We start from the raw sequence: 18,595 nt of genomic DNA, 5'->3' as shown, positions 1-18,595 counted from the left end.
CCCCCTGTGTGAAAAAGATTTTCCTCAACTCCTTTCTAAATTGTCTACCCCTTATTCTCAAACTGTGGCCTCTGGTTCTGGACTCCCCCAACATCGGGAACATGTTTCCTGCCTCTAGCGTGTCCAATCCCTTAATAATCTTATATGTTTCAATCAGATCCCCTCTCATCCTTCTAAATTCCAGTGTCTACAACCCCAATTGCTCCAATCTTTCAATATATGACAGTCCCTCCATCCCGGGAATTAACCTCGTAAACCTATGCTACACTCCCTCAATAGCTAGAATGTCCTTCCTCAAATTTGGAGACCAAAACCGTACACAATATTCCAGGTGTGGTCTCACCAGGGCCCTGTACAACTGCAGAAGGACCTCCTTGCTCCTATACTCAATTCCCCTTGTTATGAAGGCCAGCATACCATTAACTTTCTTCACTGCCTGCTGTACCTGCATGCTTACTTTCAGTGACTGATGAACAAGGACACCTAGATCTCGTTGTACTTCCCCTTTTCCTAACTTGACACCATTCAGATAGTAATTTGCCTTCCTGTTCTTGCCACCAAAGTGGATAACCTCACATTTATCCACATTAAACTGCATCTGCCATGCATCTGCCCACTCATCCAACCTGTCCAAGTCATCTTGCATTCTCATAACATCCTCCTCATATTTCACACTGCCACCCAGCTTTGTGTCATCTGCAAATTTGCTAATGTTACTTTTAATCCCTTCATCTAAATCATTAATGTATATTGTAAATAGCTGCAGTCCCAGCACTGAGCCTTGCAGTACCCCACTAGTCACTGCCTGCCATTCTGAAAGGGACCCGTTAATCCCTGCTCTTTGTTTCCTGTCTGCCAACCAATTTTCTATCCATGTCAGTATCCTACCCCCAATACCATTTGCTCTAATTTTGCCCACTAATCTCCCATGTGGGACCTTATCAAAGGCTTTCTGAAAGTCCAGGTACACTACATCCACTGGCTTTTGCATGTCCATTTTTATCTATAGTTACATTCTCAAAAAATTCCAGAAGATTAGTCAAGCATGATTTCCCCTTCGTAAATCCATGTTGACTCAGACCGATCCTGTTATTGCTATCCAAATATGCCACTATTTCATCTTTTATAATTGATTCCAGCATCTTCCCCACCACTGATGTCAGACTAACTGGTCTATAATTGTCTGTTTTCTCTCTCCCTCCTTTCTTAAAAAGTGGGATAACATTAGCTACCCTCCAATCCGCAGGAACTGATCCTGAATCTATAGAATATTGGAAAATGATTACCAATGCATCCACAATTTCTAGAGCCACCTCCTTAAGTACCCTGGGATGCAGACCATCAGGCCCCGGGGATTTATCAACCTTCAGTTCGATCAGTTTACCCAACACCATTTTGTGCCTGATACGAATTTCCTTCAGTTCCTCTGTTACCCTAGGTCCTCTGGCCACTATTACATCTGGGAGATTGTTTGTGTCTTCCCGAGTGAAGACAGATCCAAAGTACCTGTTCAGCTCATCTGCCATTTCCTTGTTCCCCATAATAATTTCACCCGTTTCTGTCTTCAAGGGCCCAACTTTGGTCTTAACTAATTTTTTCCTCTTCACATACCTAAAGAAGCTTTTACTATCCTCCTTTATGTTTTTGGCTAGCTTACCTTTGTACCTCATCTTTTCCCCCCATATTGCCTTTTTAGTTATCTTCTGCTGCTCCTTAAAAGTCTGGTACTGTCTGAGATGCTGTCTGGTCTGCTGAGTTCCTCTAACATTTTGTGGGTGTTGCTTTGGATGACTTTCTCATGTTTCTGATATCTCCCTGCAGTCTGTCACAGGAAAATCATCATTGCAATTCTTCTCAGTTCCTCCTTACAATTGCCTAAGTGCTGCCTCCCAAATCATAGCGTGGCTCTGTCCTGTGAACAAGATCATCACTGTGTGACAACTCCAAGGAAAATGAAGGGAGCAACACCAGTACAACCTTTGATTACCTGAGAGAAAGGCTATTTGAGAATCAAGATCTTAGACAAGTGCAAAGCTCTTGATCCCTGGTTTCATGCATGCTTCTAAGATCTGCACCACCTACAGCACTGCAAAGATGCCATCTATGCTATTTCTACAAAATCGTTCAACTTCCTAAGGATAAGCAAACCAATGTCAGTGTCTTTACCACTTCCTACATCCCCAGCCCTGAGGTCCCAGTTACACTCACAGAGACACTAAATAGTTGCCCAACACCAGCTTGCAAGACATTCTATGGCAATCTAAAAAGACAATTGACAGTACAATGACCTTACGCACAGCATACATATTTTATTGGAAATATATTTACAACTTCTGTGTATATCAGGAAACATATGAAATGATCAGTATTAGATATACAAATAAATTATTCAATCATTTTATATAGTGATTTAAGTCTGTACAAACACTTTTAAACAAACTTTAAAGGGCAGTAGCTTTTCATTTTTACATAACTAAACTCAAACAATATTTAAATTATGTTAGTTTATGTTATTTTTATTGTAGTGATGGATAACTCTGCTGCAAATGGAGTCCATTCAAGGGACAATAGACCATAAATATTATGTTAACTTAAGATGATTTTTTTGTTCTGTATCAGATTCCCAGACTAGCTTGTTTATTAATTCCGTAGTCAAGTTATGAAGCTGTGTGGGAAATTAAGCTAAAAAAGATGATATGAATTTTGTTTTCATTCAAGTAATTCAATAGGAATAACGATAAAGCAAAAGGTGATCATATGTAGTGTTTCTTCACATTAAATTACTTGTGCCTAATTTTTATACTTCCATTAGATTAGAAGGAAGGATTGAGACAAATCCTACCACCTCATCAATCAAAGTGCATTTGAGCAATGAATTTGGAAATGAGAAATTGCTACAAGTTAACAAGACAACATCATAACGTAACACAGGTATGGAGCTATATGGATAACAAAAGATCACAACGTGATTCACCGATTTGTGCGGTCAACCTGATTAGTCAATTGGATAAATCTGATGAGAACACTCCAGGTAATGGTTAAACACATCCCATAGGGAGGAATTAAATAAATATTAATTGTGCATACATTCATACATCCAATTTGTACTGAGATGGGTGAATACAAACTGTGGAATATTGCAATACATTCTATCGTCTTCTGCTGTTTCACAGATTCCTGAGAGGACCCAACAGAATTATTCTTTGTTAATTCTGTTGATGTTAAGGAATGTTAAATAACTTTCCATTCAGCTTGTTCTGTACTTTACCAATTATCATTACTAGTAAATCTTTCCATCAACTGGGGTAGGCCACAACTAATAGGAAGATAATTGATTATTTTGGAGACAATGTTGAAGGTAGATATCATAACTTAATAGCTGATGAAATGGCTTTATATATCAATGATTGGGCCATTGGAATAGTCAGCCATTAATTTGCTCACAGTCTTAAAAGGCTGGGAGCATACGAGGAAAAAAATAGTAGGTAAGAGTTTGGTGTGAGAAAAAGGTAAGTGAAGACATTATTCTAGGTTAGATATCAAGGCTTAGGAAAATACCTAGATACATGCTGCCTCCTCACAGCAGCAGAAAATAATGTGTGGCATAGGGGAACCTGAATGAAAAGGCAAATGAAATTCCATCTTTATGGGACTATTGATTGTAAAACATTAAACAAATCCATTATCACGAGTAGTACATTACTTTGTTCTTCGGTGGTTTTGTATTTAACATGCTGTCATCGAAATCAGTAGTATTGTAAACATTACATATCATAAACATTGTAGCTATATAAATCTACATAGCACGCAATGCAAGGCTGGACCAAATCAAATTTGGCAGCAAATCCAGTAATTTGAAATTAGTTTGGGATCAACCATAGAGTTGCCTGTGTCTCCTTGATTTGGAGGTGTGGCAGTTTCAGATTGCCCAGTACCCATCTCTTGAGGCTTAATTCCATGAAGCCAAGCATGTAAAACAAGACTATAGAGGGCAAGTTTGGTATTTTGCCACCATTATCATTCAGAAAGATGGAAGACTCGTTTGAATGAAGTCAAAGATGATGCCCTGAGATACACCCATTCATAATGGTACCAGCTTGTCGAATGGTTGAATATGCAAATCCGGTGCTATTGGAATACATCTTCTGAATCCCTTCATTTCTGGTCATCCTTTGCATAAAGATATGAAAAGCCTGCAATAAGATATTAATTAGATGTTAGAGCTGCCCTATATAACTAACTTTAGAATTGCCATTGTTTTATTAGAAACTGTACAATGTTGGCAAAGTGAATACCTTAATGTTCATATTGAAAAGACTAATAATATGTAAAGATGATGAGTTAAATACTGGTCTCTCACCTGAACTGAGTTGTCACTATACTTCTTCATTCACTTTGTAAGTGCCCAATGCTTTATGTGTTTTATTGCTGTAAAAATATGGAAATAAAGGTTTCATTAGTATTAAAATAGAATTCTTAAATTTACTGAGATGTAATTGATTTAAGTTAACTGTATATTTTCCACCTTTTTTTTATAGTGCTGGCCCATAGCTGAACACCACTGAAAAGTTATCCCAGCAAGTTTTAAAATATGGGCCATACATAACTACTCAGCCATTCATAGATCCTGCAGGTCCCATGAGCAGAAATGAACCAACCATACTAGAATCCTATCTAATTTTCCTTTCTCAGTTTTGTCCAGCTGTTCCTAATAGTTCCAGATTAAACAGCTCAGACGAGTGACTGAAGCCAGAAGCTCCTTAGTTTAGAAGTCTCAGTTCCATACTGAATGCTGCTTTATCAGTGCATCAGGAAATGATTTTTATTTTTATGTGAAATGCTTGCATGTTCTGCTTCTGTAACTACAAGCTTAACATCGCATTCTGAGGTTACAAAAAGCCACAGATGATACCAATGAAAATAACGTATGTAACTAACGTTATGACAGGTCAGTTCCTAAAACTATTTACATTCTTACCTTAAAAGTGAGAATTTTTTTCTTTGTGCTGAAAAAGAAAGAGAGAAAGACCATTACTATTTTGTTCCCAGGGATGGATGCAGCACATTAGGTTAAATGAGTTGATTAGATTAAATGGATTGCTATAGAACATGATTGCTCAAGTGCTGCTTAAAACCAACACTTTCTCTGCCTTCAGATTCTCTTTGAAAAGAATGCTACATAAATCCCAAACTGTACACTCAATAAGTGTGAGAATTTGTAGGATCTGCCACACAGTGCCAGGTCATTTGCACCAGTTAATAAGAACAGCAGCATAGACAATCCAGAATTTTGTTCTCCCCTCGGGTGAAAATTAACTATCAGTCAATGATATATTGATATGTTGAATGCATCAGATTACATTGCAACCAGGGTAGTTGCCTGATAACTCTTGAATTTTTTCTTGACATGGTTATGCCCTTGGGAGATCTTCCTGTTCGGTTGATACTCTCACAATGAATGGGGTAAGTACAAATTAGATTTTGCAAACAAAAAAGGCAGTTTTCACAATAACACTGGATTTGGACTCTGATCCCAGTGAGGAAGATGCGTTTGTCCAAGCATTCCTCTCCTCACCTCTGTAGTGTTTTTTTCCTTTCTGTACTGTTTTTGATCAACAAGGTGGTTTTCTTCATCACAGATTTTTATCTACGTGTAATACTCCACCCTTACTGCAGGAAATACTCATTATTTATCAGCTCAACAACCTGAATAAGAGATGTTTGTACGCACGTACGATGTTTCTCAAATTAACCTCAAATGTAGGCAGTTAGTCGGAATAGTAAATGAATACTAGAATCATCATCATGTTTGGAGTAAATTTCTCTAAATGACATTAGAGTAACAGGGTACTTTTAACAGCTTGTTCATAAAATGAGCAAAATAATTTCCTTCAAGTAGTTCAGCCACTAATGTTACAGAGTACAATTTCAATCTCTGCATTTCCTGCTGCATTACATTTATTTAATATATTTTGTCATGATTCCCATACCCAGTCATAATTGTTATGTTTACTTATACCAGTCCAAATATCAGGGCTCTTTCACAAGCAGCAAGGCTGTCTACTAACATGGCGATTTTCACATAATAAGACATAATGAAATGACTCGAGATGCTCCCAGGAACACCAGGTAATAAAGGATGAGACCAAAACAATAGTGGGACATAAAGATGCCCATTTAGAAATCCTAGTTGTCAAATGGGTTTTAGTATGTCAGAAATTCCTGCAGTCTTCACAGACAGTGTGGTAATGACAATGTATTTCCAGCATTTTCTGTTCAAACTTTGATTTTAAGGAATATCATATAGAATGGAACAAACATTTTACAGGGAATTTCTGGAGCTTCAGGGTATTGGCAGTTGAAGCAATGGCTGCTGGTGACTGGGAGATAATCAACAGAGTAGAATTTGAAAACATCTTGGAGAATTATAAGATGTGAGGAGGTGAGTTGGGGACAAGATCATGGAAGAAACTGAAAACAAGGATGATTACTTTAGTGCTGAATTTTGAGTTATAACTTGGAGACAATTTACTTAGGTAACAACAAGAGCAATTAGTAAATGGGAATTTGCGCTAGTTAGAACAAACATGTGAGTTTTGGAGTAACTCACCCAAAATGCTGGAGGAACTTAGCAGTTCAGGCAGCATCTATTGAGAGGAATTTCTTTGTAGACCCTTCACACTACAAAAGGTCTCACCCTGAAACTGTTTATTCCTGTCCTCAGATGCTGCTTGATCTACCAAGTTCCTCGGGCATTTTGTGTGTGTTTCTCTGGATTTTCAGCATCTGCAGAATTTCTTGTGTAAATGAGTTTGGGATGATTTGTATGGAGTAGAATGAGCCTGGCATGGAGTGAGTGGAGACACCACATCTACAAGCAACAGAGCACAGAAAAGACTTTCAGCAGCGAGTCAGTTATCCCAGTCATGGTTTGAATGTGTTGTCTGAAGCACATAGTGAAGTCAAAGTATGGTGCTTAAGAAACAGAATTTATACTAAGCACAATCATTTGGATCTTACCAATAATTAACCAGGAAAAACACTAGTTTTTGGACTGGCAATTGATATTTTAGACATGGTGGAGATGAAAGTCTGGCCTGGAAATGCTTTCAGTGATTGGAGAACAATATGTGCCTAAGAACTGAATTAGCACACCAAGCAACTTGAAAGAGCATGCCATGAAGTTACAGGAGGGAGAAACTCGTTAAATGCTTATCATTCAAGTAGAAATAGCTTTGAATGGTAATCAATAGAGAGTCTAGAAAGCCATAAAAATATAATTTAAAAATATGAGACATTATTTACCCTTCTTCCTGAGTTGTCTCATTAGCCAGATGATCATTGTCAAAGCAGAGAAGCCAGATGCCATGGCAGATGCTACTAATATCGGTGTGTAGTTTTCAGGGAATGGTTGTGGATTGGAATCTGAGAACAGTCAGAAAATCAACATTGAAGCTATTATTGGATATTTCAACAAACTTCGCTATTCAATTTTAAAAGTTGTTTCCAACATATTCCATGTAATTCTTCCTAAGTTTGTTATGTAATCAACCTGTTTTTAAAATGAAATGTGCTGTTTCAACCTACCTTCACAGACTGGAATTGGTGCTGACCACTGTCCAAAGCTATCACACTGCAGAGTCACTGATCCGTTCAATGAGAAGCCCTTCATGCAACCAAACTCGCAAACTGAGAGGTAACTTAAGTTTCCTTTTGGGTGGGAGCAACTCATGTTCCCATTTTCAGGAATCTCCAGTACGTCACATTTCACAGCTGGAATGAAAGATCAAGAACTGAGTACAAATAACATCAGAATCATTGACTGCAAAATTACATTTGTGATTTAGGTTTATTTTAACCCCTTTCATGAATGCATCTGACAAAAGATGAGCCTTTGTCAAACCAACAGTAGCCTGTTTCTCTGGTGATGTTTGAGCCATCTCCACTATTTGCCTATTTTCCTATCACCCCTTTCTAATTTATGTAACACCCTGGATAAGAATGTAACTGCTGTGCTGTAGGTAGCTCATTTTAGCAGTTCTGTAAGAGCAGTCTGCACTGCCTTCAGCTTGTTTGGGTTTGAGTTGCGATAAGAACCTTTGTTGTTCAACTTAGGAGTGTGCTGTCAGCCAATTGGGATAGTGGAATTGGGAGAAGGTCTGGAGAATGCTGGGGTGCAGATCTTCATTGGTGGGAGCTGGGAGAAGAAAGGAGGGAAGATGGCTGAGGATGGCATCCTTGCTGCACAAGGTGCTTTTGAGCAGATGAATGGCTTCAAGGAGAAAGGACCAATACTCCCGTGGGAGACTCGTCTGTTTGAGATGGATTTCGAGTGACATTCGGAAGGTGGTGTGAGCTTTCACACGGACTAAGGGTCCAGCACAAGAGTGATAGACAACTTCAAGATGACCTCCAACATAAGTGTACATTTGACTTTTTAAGAGTAATGGACTCTTCCTGCTTTTTCTCTTTCTTTCATTTAATAATGGCTTGCTTAAATTAGCATTCTTAAATATACTTGTTTATAATTGCATGGAGTGTATGATGTGTTACTTCTTGCCAGGGACAGTAAATCACACAGCATTCACACAGTCCAGGGTTCGCGTGGGCGAGGCATCCCAACACCATGGATTTGGCGGGACCAAAGACGTACGAAACCTGACAGACGTGGTTTTATGGCCACAGAATCCAGTGAGGGGCTAATGAGCTGGGTTTCCAGAGAAGCCTAGTAACAAGGGGTTTCATTTAGACGGCACTTAAGTTGACCGTATCACAAACTTTGGCTATTTTCTTTTAAATTCCCGGGGATTTGTTTATCATGAGTAAAGTGAATCAAATTGGGAGAATGGTATATCGGGCTGAGAAGAATCATGGGAGGAAAATAGATGGATAAATGTCAGAACATGGTTGCGGGCGCTTTAGCCTTTAGCTCTCACATCGATAAAGGCACCTTAACTGGTGCTTTAATTGGGCCCATACATGAATCACCTTGAAGTAAATAAGATAAACAATTCAGATGTGGTTAGTTGAACAAACACGATGATACACCATGCTCCAGAGCCCAGTTCATTACTACCACACCCAAGATATTAGACATGCTCAAAATAGTACATTTTCTAAAGAGGAAATAAACATATTGGTCTGAAAAAGGACTTGTATTACCAATAACAAATCTGCAGTGATATTAATAGGGAGTTTATTTTTTAATCAGTCAGTCTCTGGGATGGGAATGTAAATTCTACATGAATTCTACAAGTCCATTCTCATCAACACACAATATAATTGTGCTAAGACTTCTTTACTCTTGTACTCAAACCTTACATAAAGTAGAGATTGATTTATCACTTCACTTCCTAACGGCCTGTTGCACCTGTTAGCTTTCTGTGCTTACAATATGTACAATGACACCCTGGTCCTTGTGAACAGCAGTTTGCAATATATCACCAGTTTAAAAATAACTTCTTAGTATTTTAATTTACTCTGCTAAAGTGTGTAACCTCACAGTTTCCACATCTGCCTTGTGGTTGCCCATATTCCCTTGTCACTTCTTTGCATCCTTTTCATTACTCACATTCCCACTGTGGCATTAGCATACTTGGTCCCCTGGCCAATGTAGACTATGAATAGTTAGGGTTCTAGCACTGATCCTCACAATGTCTTACTTCTTAGAACATGCCAAACTAAGAAGGAAGAATTTATGGTTAGTCTTTGTCATCTATCTTTTTAGCAATTGACAATCCACACTACCCATGTGCTCTAAATATGTTCAATGATCTCCTGTGGAAGTTCTTATGGAAAGCTTTCTGAAAATACATCACATTCACTGATTCTCAATTATCTACCCTGTTGGCTACAAGCTTCCATAGATTACAGATTATAGATTTGTAAAATATTAAACTAATGGCAAATCTATGACTATGCAATTAACTTTGGAGATCTATGGCTTTGGCTTTTTCTCCTTTAAGAGCTAATTAGTCATCTAGTACAATTTGTCTGTACCTTCACAGTGAGGGGTTGGCGCTGACCACTCCCCAGATGCTCCACACTCCAGTGTTTCTGACCCCCGGAGCTGAAACCCCTCAGCACAGCTGAAGTCGCACGTTGAGTTGTAACCGAATGGGGCAAATGGACCCGAGCAGGTCATATTCAGCTGTTCTTGCCCCTCCAGGTTTACGCATTGTACAGCTGCAAAAGGCAACAGAGAACTTATTGTTTTAAAACCAATTCAAAATACACTAATCTTAACTACTTCCTAATTTCAAGTCAAGATTTTGAAAGAACATATTGAGGTTAATAATCAGAACTTTTTTTCAATAGTTCATTAATCTTCAGTTACCTTCACAGTGAGGGGTTGGCGCTGACCACTCCCCAGGTGCTCCACACTCCAGTGTTTCTGACCCCCGGAGCTCAAACCCCTCAGCACAGCTGAAGTTACACGTTGAGTTGTAACCGAATGGGGCAAATGGACCCGAGCAGGTCATATTCAGCTGTTCTTGCCCTTCCAGGTTTGCACATTGTACAGCTGCAAGAAACAAAGGAGAATTATCAAGACTTAAGACTATGCCAGTCTTATCTAGTTCACAATTTCAAGACAAGATTTTGAAATAACATATTGAGGCAAATGTTCAGAGATGTTCTTCACTAGTGCACTAGTCTTCAGTTACCTTCACAGTGAGGGGTTGGCGCTGACCACTCCCCAGATGCTCCACACTCCAGTGTTTCTGACCCCTGGAGCTCAAACCCCTCAGCACAGCTGAAGTCACACGTTGAGTTGTAAATGAAGGGTGCAAACGGATCCGAGTAGGTCACAATCAACTGTTCTTGTTCCTCGAGTTTTGTACATTGTACTGCTGCAAGAAGAAATGGAGAATTTGTTTGTTTTAAAATCAATTGAAATTACATCAGACTTATCTATTTCACACTTCCATGGTAAGTTGCTAAATAAACATAGTGATGTAAATCTTAAGAGATTTTTATTCTTCATCATTGTCATAAATGTTCAGTTACCTTCACAGTGAGGGGTTGGCGCTGACCACTCCCCAGATGCTCCACACTCCAGTGTTTCTGACCCCCGGAGCTGAAACCCCTCAGCACAGCTGAAGTTACACGTTGAGTTGTAACCGAATGGGGCAAGTGGATCCGAGCAGGTCATAGTCACTTGTTCTTGCTCCTCCAGGTTTGCACAATTCACAACTGCAAGAAACAAGAGGGAACCTTTTGTTTTCAAACCATAACACCTCAGACCTGTGGGTTTCAAATCTTAAGGTAAGATTTTAAATAAATATGATGATGTAAGTAATCAGAATTTTTTTTTCACTGATTCATTAATCTTCTTTGCAGTGAGTGATTTGTTCTGATTCTCTCCAAATTGCTAACTCAGAAAACGGGTTAGTTATAAAATTAAATCAAAATGCACCAGAGCTGTCCGTTTCACAATTTCAAGGCAATACTTTGAATGAGCATTTAGGATTTCTTTTGACCAAACGTCAGTAATTTTCTAATTAATGCAAGATCTTGACCAAAATGTTGATAATTCACCCGCGCCCCCCCCACCACCTTCCACCGATGCTTCTCCTCAGCGTGTAGTCTTTATAGATTCATTACTTATTAAATACTGAATAACTTCCACTTGTATTTTCTCATTTACTGAAGGCAGAGCTTCCTTCTGACGTGTGGTATTAGTTGACTAAAGCTAAGGCAGCAGTAAATACTCAAACATTGGGCCCATGTTCACATGAGTGATATTGAGGGGAATAAGTTGAATCAGATTGCCTTCTCTCTGCTGAAAAATGATGGGCAAATCCATGAATGTGCCCTTTTGGATTTTGTGATAACAAATGAAGAAACACCAGTTGGACTATAAGACCTTAAGACGTAGGTGCAGAATTAAGCCGTTCATTCCATCAAGTCTGCTCTGCCATTTCATCCATTTCCCTCTCAACCCCATTCTCCTGCCTCATCTCTGTAACCTTTCACGCCCTGACTAATCAAGAACCTATCAATTTCCACTTTAAATACACCCAGTGACCTGGCCTCCATAGCTGCCTGTGGCAACGAATTCCGCAGATTCACTGCTCTCTGGCTAAAGAAATTCCTCCACATCTCCATTCTAGATGGGCGTCCCTCTATTCTGAGGCTGTGCCCTCTGGTCCTAGGCTCACCCACCGTAGGAACCATCCTCTCCATATCCACTCTGTCGAGGCCTTTCAACATCCAATAAGTTCAATGAGATCTGCGCCCCCCCGCCCCTTCTTCTATACTCCAGCAAGTAAAGGTCCAGAACCATCAAATGCTCTTTATACATTAATCCTTTTATTTCTGGAATCATTCTCGTGAACCTCCTCTGAACCCTCTCCAATGTCAACACATCCTTTCTTAGATAATGGAACCAAAACTGCTCAGCAGACTCGTGAGTGCCTTATAAAGCCTCAGCATTACATCCTTGTTTTTATATTCTAGTGGTCTCGAAATGAATGCTAACATTGCAGTTACATAGGAAGTGACAGAGGTATGGCAATAGCTAGGTAATTATAGGCAGTAACAGTATCACCAGTAACATGTGCAAGATGTAAAATGTACAGCCAAATAAGTCTAACAGCTCCTTTGATTGAAAACTATGATTTTGAGCAAACCATGTACCTCACAGATGGGTGGAGCTTAGGAGGATAATGGCACCTAACAGTGACTCCTTTGCTTATATCTTTGGGGTTCTAACATTTAACTGTCAATCATTCTTTGGGGCACTCCTCTGTTTTCGTGGATGGTTGCGAAGAAAAAGAATTTCAAGACGTATATTGTATACATTTCTCTGACATTAACTGTACTTTTGAAACCCTTGAACCGTAATAAATCATTGTGTTTTATACAAGTCAAATCATACTGTCTGTAAAGGCACTTACCATGTTCACACTCTGGTCCGTAGAATCCATCATTGCAGACACAACGGTAACTTCCAATGGTCTCTACACACTCTCCATTGCTGCTGCATGACGTCTTACTGCATGAGGCTTAAACAAATAACACAAATTAATCATTATTAACAACCCAGAAGATGTTTAAATTATTATCAAACAAGATAGTGATCTAGTGTAATGAGGAAAATTATATACTCATGCAGGTTCATTTCATCATGTTTATTGTTTAAGGAACAAGGGAACTTTCTATGTTCAAATTCCAAATTTGGTTATTATAATTGCTACTCTTCCATTTTGTCATTCTTAAATTCTTGTTTTTTTTTGTTTAAAAGGACATAATTGAAGAACTCGTATTGGATTAGAAAAGTCTACCAATAACTATCTTAGCAAAGTTTTAATATAATTTCAGAATTTAAAGTTGATTGTGATGATGATATAGACTACTTTATATTTTTACCTGTGTAACACAAAGGTTTTTTCTTTCTTCTGCAGTCAATATCATTCCACTTCCCTGAGTCAATGTCTCTCTGAATGTACATTTCTACACAATCTTCATTCCCAGTTTTTCCACTATTATTGGGCTCACCAGTAGCCCAGTTCTCTGCTTCTTTACTGAGTGGCTTCTCAGTGCCAACCCAGGTCCAAACATCATTAATTTTCCTCAGTCCAATCCAGTAGTAACTGTTTGATTTTGGTATGTTATTATTCAAATACTCTATTTCTTCTGCATTCTGGATTGCAACCATATCAGTATATTTGCTTTGACAAAAGGATCTTGCATTTTTCCAAGACATATCTTCAATAGTGTAATTGTACTTCCAGCCATGGATTTCACCCAGAAGCAATAGTTCTGTAAAGAAAGGGATAATTTTAAAGAATCATTCCCACTGTTTAGCTCAAGTTATTTTCTTGTTTTGTCCTTCATTTTGTACTAGTTAAATTTATTAACACCATCAAATAAATTGTAGATGTTGGATACTTAAAGTAAATAAAAACAGAAAATATTGGAAATAATCAACAGGTCAGTATGTGTCAACAGGAAGAGACAGAGACTAACATTTCAAGTTGAAGGTCACTGATTGATCTGAAGCATAAGTTGTTTCCCCTGTTACATATGCTGTCTGATTTGCTGAGTACTTAGAACATGTTGTATTTTTATTTTAGGTCATTGCTATCGTTTGGAAAATTGAATTATTCTATTCCTAGCACCCAATGGCTGCTCCAAACCATCTGGAATCTGCCAGAAGTTAGGAAAAGCTATTTCTATTCTGTTCCAATTGCAGCAATGAATCCTTCCATACCTGTGTGACATGCTTCCCTTTTCCTACATAAGGCTTTCTACGGCAGTTTGGAGTGAGATTCCAAAATAAATGTAATAGCAAAAAAAAAAGCAAAATTAATTTTGAATTGGATGCATAAGGAATTAAAGTGAGATTAGAAAAGTTTATTCATTGGGGCCTGAATAGCCATCAAACAGAAGAATTTGGGAGAATGTTTAACCTCAATATAGAAGTGAAAGCCCTTCATCTGACTGGCTGATACACCCACCCCAGGCACTTCCCTTGTTTGCCATTTGTGACTATAGCTTGCTAATATCACATCAGTAATGGCTTGACTTGCACAAAAAGAATGTAAGCACAATAGATGCCATCTTTGTATTAAAAAGCAGTATACTGTAATTGCTCTTATATTTTATATCACTCCTTTCTTACCAAGAATAATTATAGCGACAAACTGCATTCGACATCCCGCTCTCAGAATTTGTGGGGTTTGTTGGTTTACCATTTTTGCCATTCTGTTGTATCTATAGATAATAAGATGTTATTTATAATCATTATCGAATAGAATAACCAAAGCAATCTTGAATATTTACCACTCATGCTAAGAAAGTGATTACATGCTGTTTATGAGGCTCATTCTTCATGTATGTTAAAAATAAAATTATGGCATACGATGTTCACATTTCAAATTCTATCAGTTCCTTCTATTCTATGAAAACATGTCAATGTTGTGATTTCAAAATCATGATTCTCAACATGACATACAGTGCTAAGACTCATTTCTTCTACTCACAGTAACATCATGCCTTGGGATGGAACAGCCTTAATCCTGAAGGGCCTTTTTTGTTATTTTCCTAAGAAAAACTACTATCAAACAAAAGCATGCTTGCTCTGCTCTTCAAGAGATATAGGCAACGTGAAGCAAGTTTTAAACTTCATAACTTTTTTAATCATAGAAGGAAACTAATCCCCCCTTAACTAAATACTAATGCTAAAATTCAGCTCTTACCTAACTACTGGGTAAGTGAAACTTACAAAGTCTTCTGTTTCCCTGCTTCTACCAAGATCTATATCTGCCAGCATTACCCGAGGCTATGTTCTAAGGAGGTACTAATCTGTTCTAAAGATGGTACTTTTGTCCTGAGAGCCTGAGGTCCTCCTGAGATTTATACAGTATATTTTCTGGATTGCTACACTATTAATTTTATTCTAAACCTGAAATTTTGCCTCATTGTTCATCAATGTACTAAACAAGTTGCAACCCATAAAAATAAATTCCAAACGATTATTAAGTTAGAGGCTACTTATTATTTTATGGAGAAAAACTTTATCAAAGCTAATTTCAAAGAAGACTTTTTTAGATTGAACTGTAGCTGAAATAAATTGACAGTATCAGAATTAATTATAATTTTGCTTTTGGTTGCACAGGGTTCACTTTTCCCACCTGTGGCTCAATCATTCTTCTTAACATGAATAGGTTTCATGTTGAAGTCCCACTTTGGAGTGTTAAACCCATTCATGTTGGCTGACACTTTGGGGCAGTGAAAGAATACTACGCCTGGGATAATTTATACACACTTCAGATAGCAAGAATGGTCTGAGCCCTTTCCTGCAATCTGATGTGTGTATAAATTGTCCCAAGGTTCCTGCTCAATGAATACTCCTCAATCACCAATCTAAAATCTAATCACATGATCCTTATTGAACTGGGGAACTTGCCGAGTTTAATTTAACAACTATGCTTCCTACATTACACTAACAACCACACGGTGCCTCATTGGTTGTAAAGTACTCTGAGATTGTGCCAAAGAGGCTCGATAAAGGCATTTCTTTAAGTGCTGATTGTTACAGATTGGGAGTCAGCTAGTTTAGAGAAGTATATGTAAGACAATGTGGTACAGTATTAGTACCCTCTCTTACCATCTTCACAAAGGTAGCAAGACCTAAATGGCAATTGTTTACACATAAATTTAATTTAACTGGTCTTTTTATGTGCTTTCCTTCTGAGGAAACAATTTTGCTTTCACTAAATATAAGCAGTCTTTTTCTCTGGTTCAATCAATGTCCAATGAGGACAGACTGTGCAACTGTCTCTGAAATATGAATTAAAATAAAGAATTATCATATTTCAGAAATTAGAGTATTGCAGTGTTAGTATCACTATTCTCTTCCAAATAAAATGTTATAACATATTATTTTTTTGTGCAGAAGACACAGTTACTTTTAAGATGATACCTTACCTTACCTGATCCCAATCCAAATGACTGCAATTGACTCTGGTGTTCACTTGAAGAAAGAACTCAGCTGTGTCTTTTCAATTGCTCTGGAAAAGAACACTGCACTTTCATTGTAGCAGAGGGCCTTATATCCTCAGTCACAGTTTCCTGGCCATTTCCGGAAAATTTCCCTGTGACATTAACTGATTAGAATAAAATAGACGGAACCGCCTTTTCAATGCCAAGTGTTAATGGACAGACATCAATGATTTTATCTGTCGCCTGCCAATAAGTCAGTATTCCTGTCAGCTCCTGTATCTTTCATCCCAGGCTTGCACAACCCTGCGACTTTTCACCTATTTAAATTAGACAGTGGAATTTGTTTTCCAAAAATATTAGCTGTGGTGTTGCGTCCGGGTGTTAGGGCTGACCAAGCTCTTGTACTCCATGTTCAGCCTCAGCAAAATTACTAAGTGACCATAATGCACTAATCTTTCTTTTCTTTCGCATTCTGTCTGTAGCCTTTAACACTGTTGGTGGTATCATCTGCCACCACCTTCTCCATATTATCCAGCCATGCTTAGAAGGTGCTTTTTCACTCCATATATATTTGGTCATAAGAAATGGTTTGCCTCTCCACTGCTTCAACACGGAGCAATCCTCAACTCCTTCCTATTTCTTATGCTCATTGCATCCCCAGATCTGAAGGTGTATCAGGTGCCACTGGTGCCGCCTGTTTCAAATATATCTTATGACATTCATTAACAACAGGAATTCTGTGGATGCTGGAAATTCAAGCAACACACATCAAAGTTGCTGGTGAACGCAGCAGGCCAGGCAGCATCTCTAGGAAGAGGTACAGTTGACGTTTCAGGCCGAGACCCTTCGTCAGGACTAACTGAAGGAAGAGCCAGTAAGAGATTTGAAAGTGGGAGGGGGAGGGCGAGATCCAAAATGATAGGAGAAGACAGGAGGGGGAGGGATGGAACCAAGAGCTGGACAGGTGATTGGCAAAAGGGATATGAGAGGATCATGGGACAGGAGGCCCAGGGAGAAGGAAAAGGGGGAGGGGGGGAAAAACCCAAAAGATGGGTAACGGACCCAACGCAGACTGGGGGACCACTTTGCTGAAACTTCCGCCACCTCCAACGGGATCCCACCACTAAGCATATTTTTCCCTCCCCACCCCCCTGCTTTCCGCAGGGATCGCTCCCTACACGACTCCCTTGTCCATTTGTCCCCCCTATCCCTCCCCACTGATTTCCCTCCTGGCACTTATCCTTGTAAGCAGAACAAGTGCTACACATGCCCTTACACTTCCTCCCTTACCACCATTCAGGGCCCTAGACAGTCCTTCCAGGTGAGGTGACACTTCACCTGTGAGTCGGCTGGGGTGATATACTGCTTCCGGTGCTCCCGATGTGGCCTTCTATATATTGGTGAGACCCGACGCAGACTGGGAGACCGCTTTACTGAACACCTATGCTCTGTCCGCCAGAGAAAGCAGGATCTCCCAGTGGCCACACATTTTAATTCCACGTCCCATTCCCATTCTGACATGTCTATCCACGGCCTCCTCTACTGTAAAGATGAAGCCACACTCAGGTTGGAGGAACAACACCTTATATTCCGTCTGGGTAGCCTCCAACCTGATGGCATGAACATTGACTTCTCTAACTTCCGCTGATGCCCCACCTCCTCCTCATACCCCATCCGTTATTTATTTTTATACACACATTCTTTCTCTCACTCTCCTTTTTCTCCATCTGTCCCTCTGACTATACCCCTTGCCCATCCTCTGGGTCACCCCCCCCCGTCTTTCTCCCTGGGCGTCCTGTCCCATGATCCTCTCTTGCCAATCACCTGTCCAGCTCTTGGCTCCATCTCTCCCCCTCTTGTCTTCTCCTATCATTTTGGATCTCTCCCTCCCCCTCCTACTTTCAAATCTCTTACTAACTCTTCCTTCAGTTAGTCCTGACGAAGGGTCTCAGCCTGAAACGTCGACTGTACCTCTTCCTAGAGATGCTGCCTGGCCAGTAACTTTGACGTGTGTTGTTATTGCATTCATTGCCTGTTTGAATGAGATCCAGCATTAGTTGAGATGAAATTTTTGCCAATTGGATATTGCAAAGTCATAATGTTTGGTTCCTGTGTTCCCTACCCAACAATTCCATTCCCTTTTCAT

General features: G+C 39.2%; 1 protein-coding gene and 1 long non-coding RNA gene across 4 annotated transcripts in view; one reads left to right on the top strand and one right to left on the bottom strand.

The window, feature by feature from the left end:
• Positions 1-14,959, top strand: part of LOC134354768 (uncharacterized) — a 44,298-nt gene extending 29,339 nt beyond the window's left edge. Inside the window, exons 2-5 of one of the 2 annotated variants that reach the window (XR_010019888.1) lie at positions 2,813-2,931; positions 7,596-7,696; positions 11,177-11,265; positions 13,247-13,370. This is a non-coding gene — a long non-coding RNA (uncharacterized LOC134354768). Of the gene's footprint in view, positions 1-2,812; positions 2,932-7,595; positions 7,697-11,176; positions 11,266-13,246; positions 13,371-14,078 lie in introns of those variants that run through there. The other variant, XR_010019889.1, reaches the window with a different exon arrangement.
• On the bottom strand, positions 2,925-16,518 carry LOC134354764 (P-selectin-like). Of its 2 annotated transcripts, none has more exons than XM_063063989.1 (13): positions 16,435-16,518; positions 14,627-14,718; positions 13,372-13,764; positions 12,900-13,007; positions 11,008-11,193; positions 10,665-10,850; positions 10,337-10,522; positions 10,000-10,185; positions 7,588-7,773; positions 7,306-7,425; positions 4,979-5,006; positions 4,361-4,428; positions 2,925-4,193 (listed from the first exon to the last, which is right to left on the bottom strand). In XM_063063989.1, exons 2-12 carry the CDS (start codon positions 14,706-14,708, stop codon positions 4,377-4,379), a joined length of 1,713 nt encoding a protein of 570 aa, XP_062920059.1. In that variant the 5' UTR covers positions 14,709-14,718; positions 16,435-16,518; the 3' UTR covers positions 2,925-4,193; positions 4,361-4,376. The 2 variants fall into 2 exon arrangements, with proteins under 2 accessions (XP_062920059.1, XP_062920060.1); XM_063063990.1 differs by having other exon boundaries at positions 16,440-16,512.
• Positions 16,519-18,595: the final 2,077 nt, after the last annotated feature.

This window comes from Mobula hypostoma, chromosome 12 (genome assembly GCF_963921235.1).
Source record: "Mobula hypostoma chromosome 12, sMobHyp1.1, whole genome shotgun sequence".
Lineage (NCBI taxonomy): Eukaryota > Metazoa > Chordata > Chondrichthyes > Myliobatiformes > Myliobatidae > Mobula > Mobula hypostoma.
This window is presented reverse-complemented; position numbering and strand designations above follow the sequence as displayed.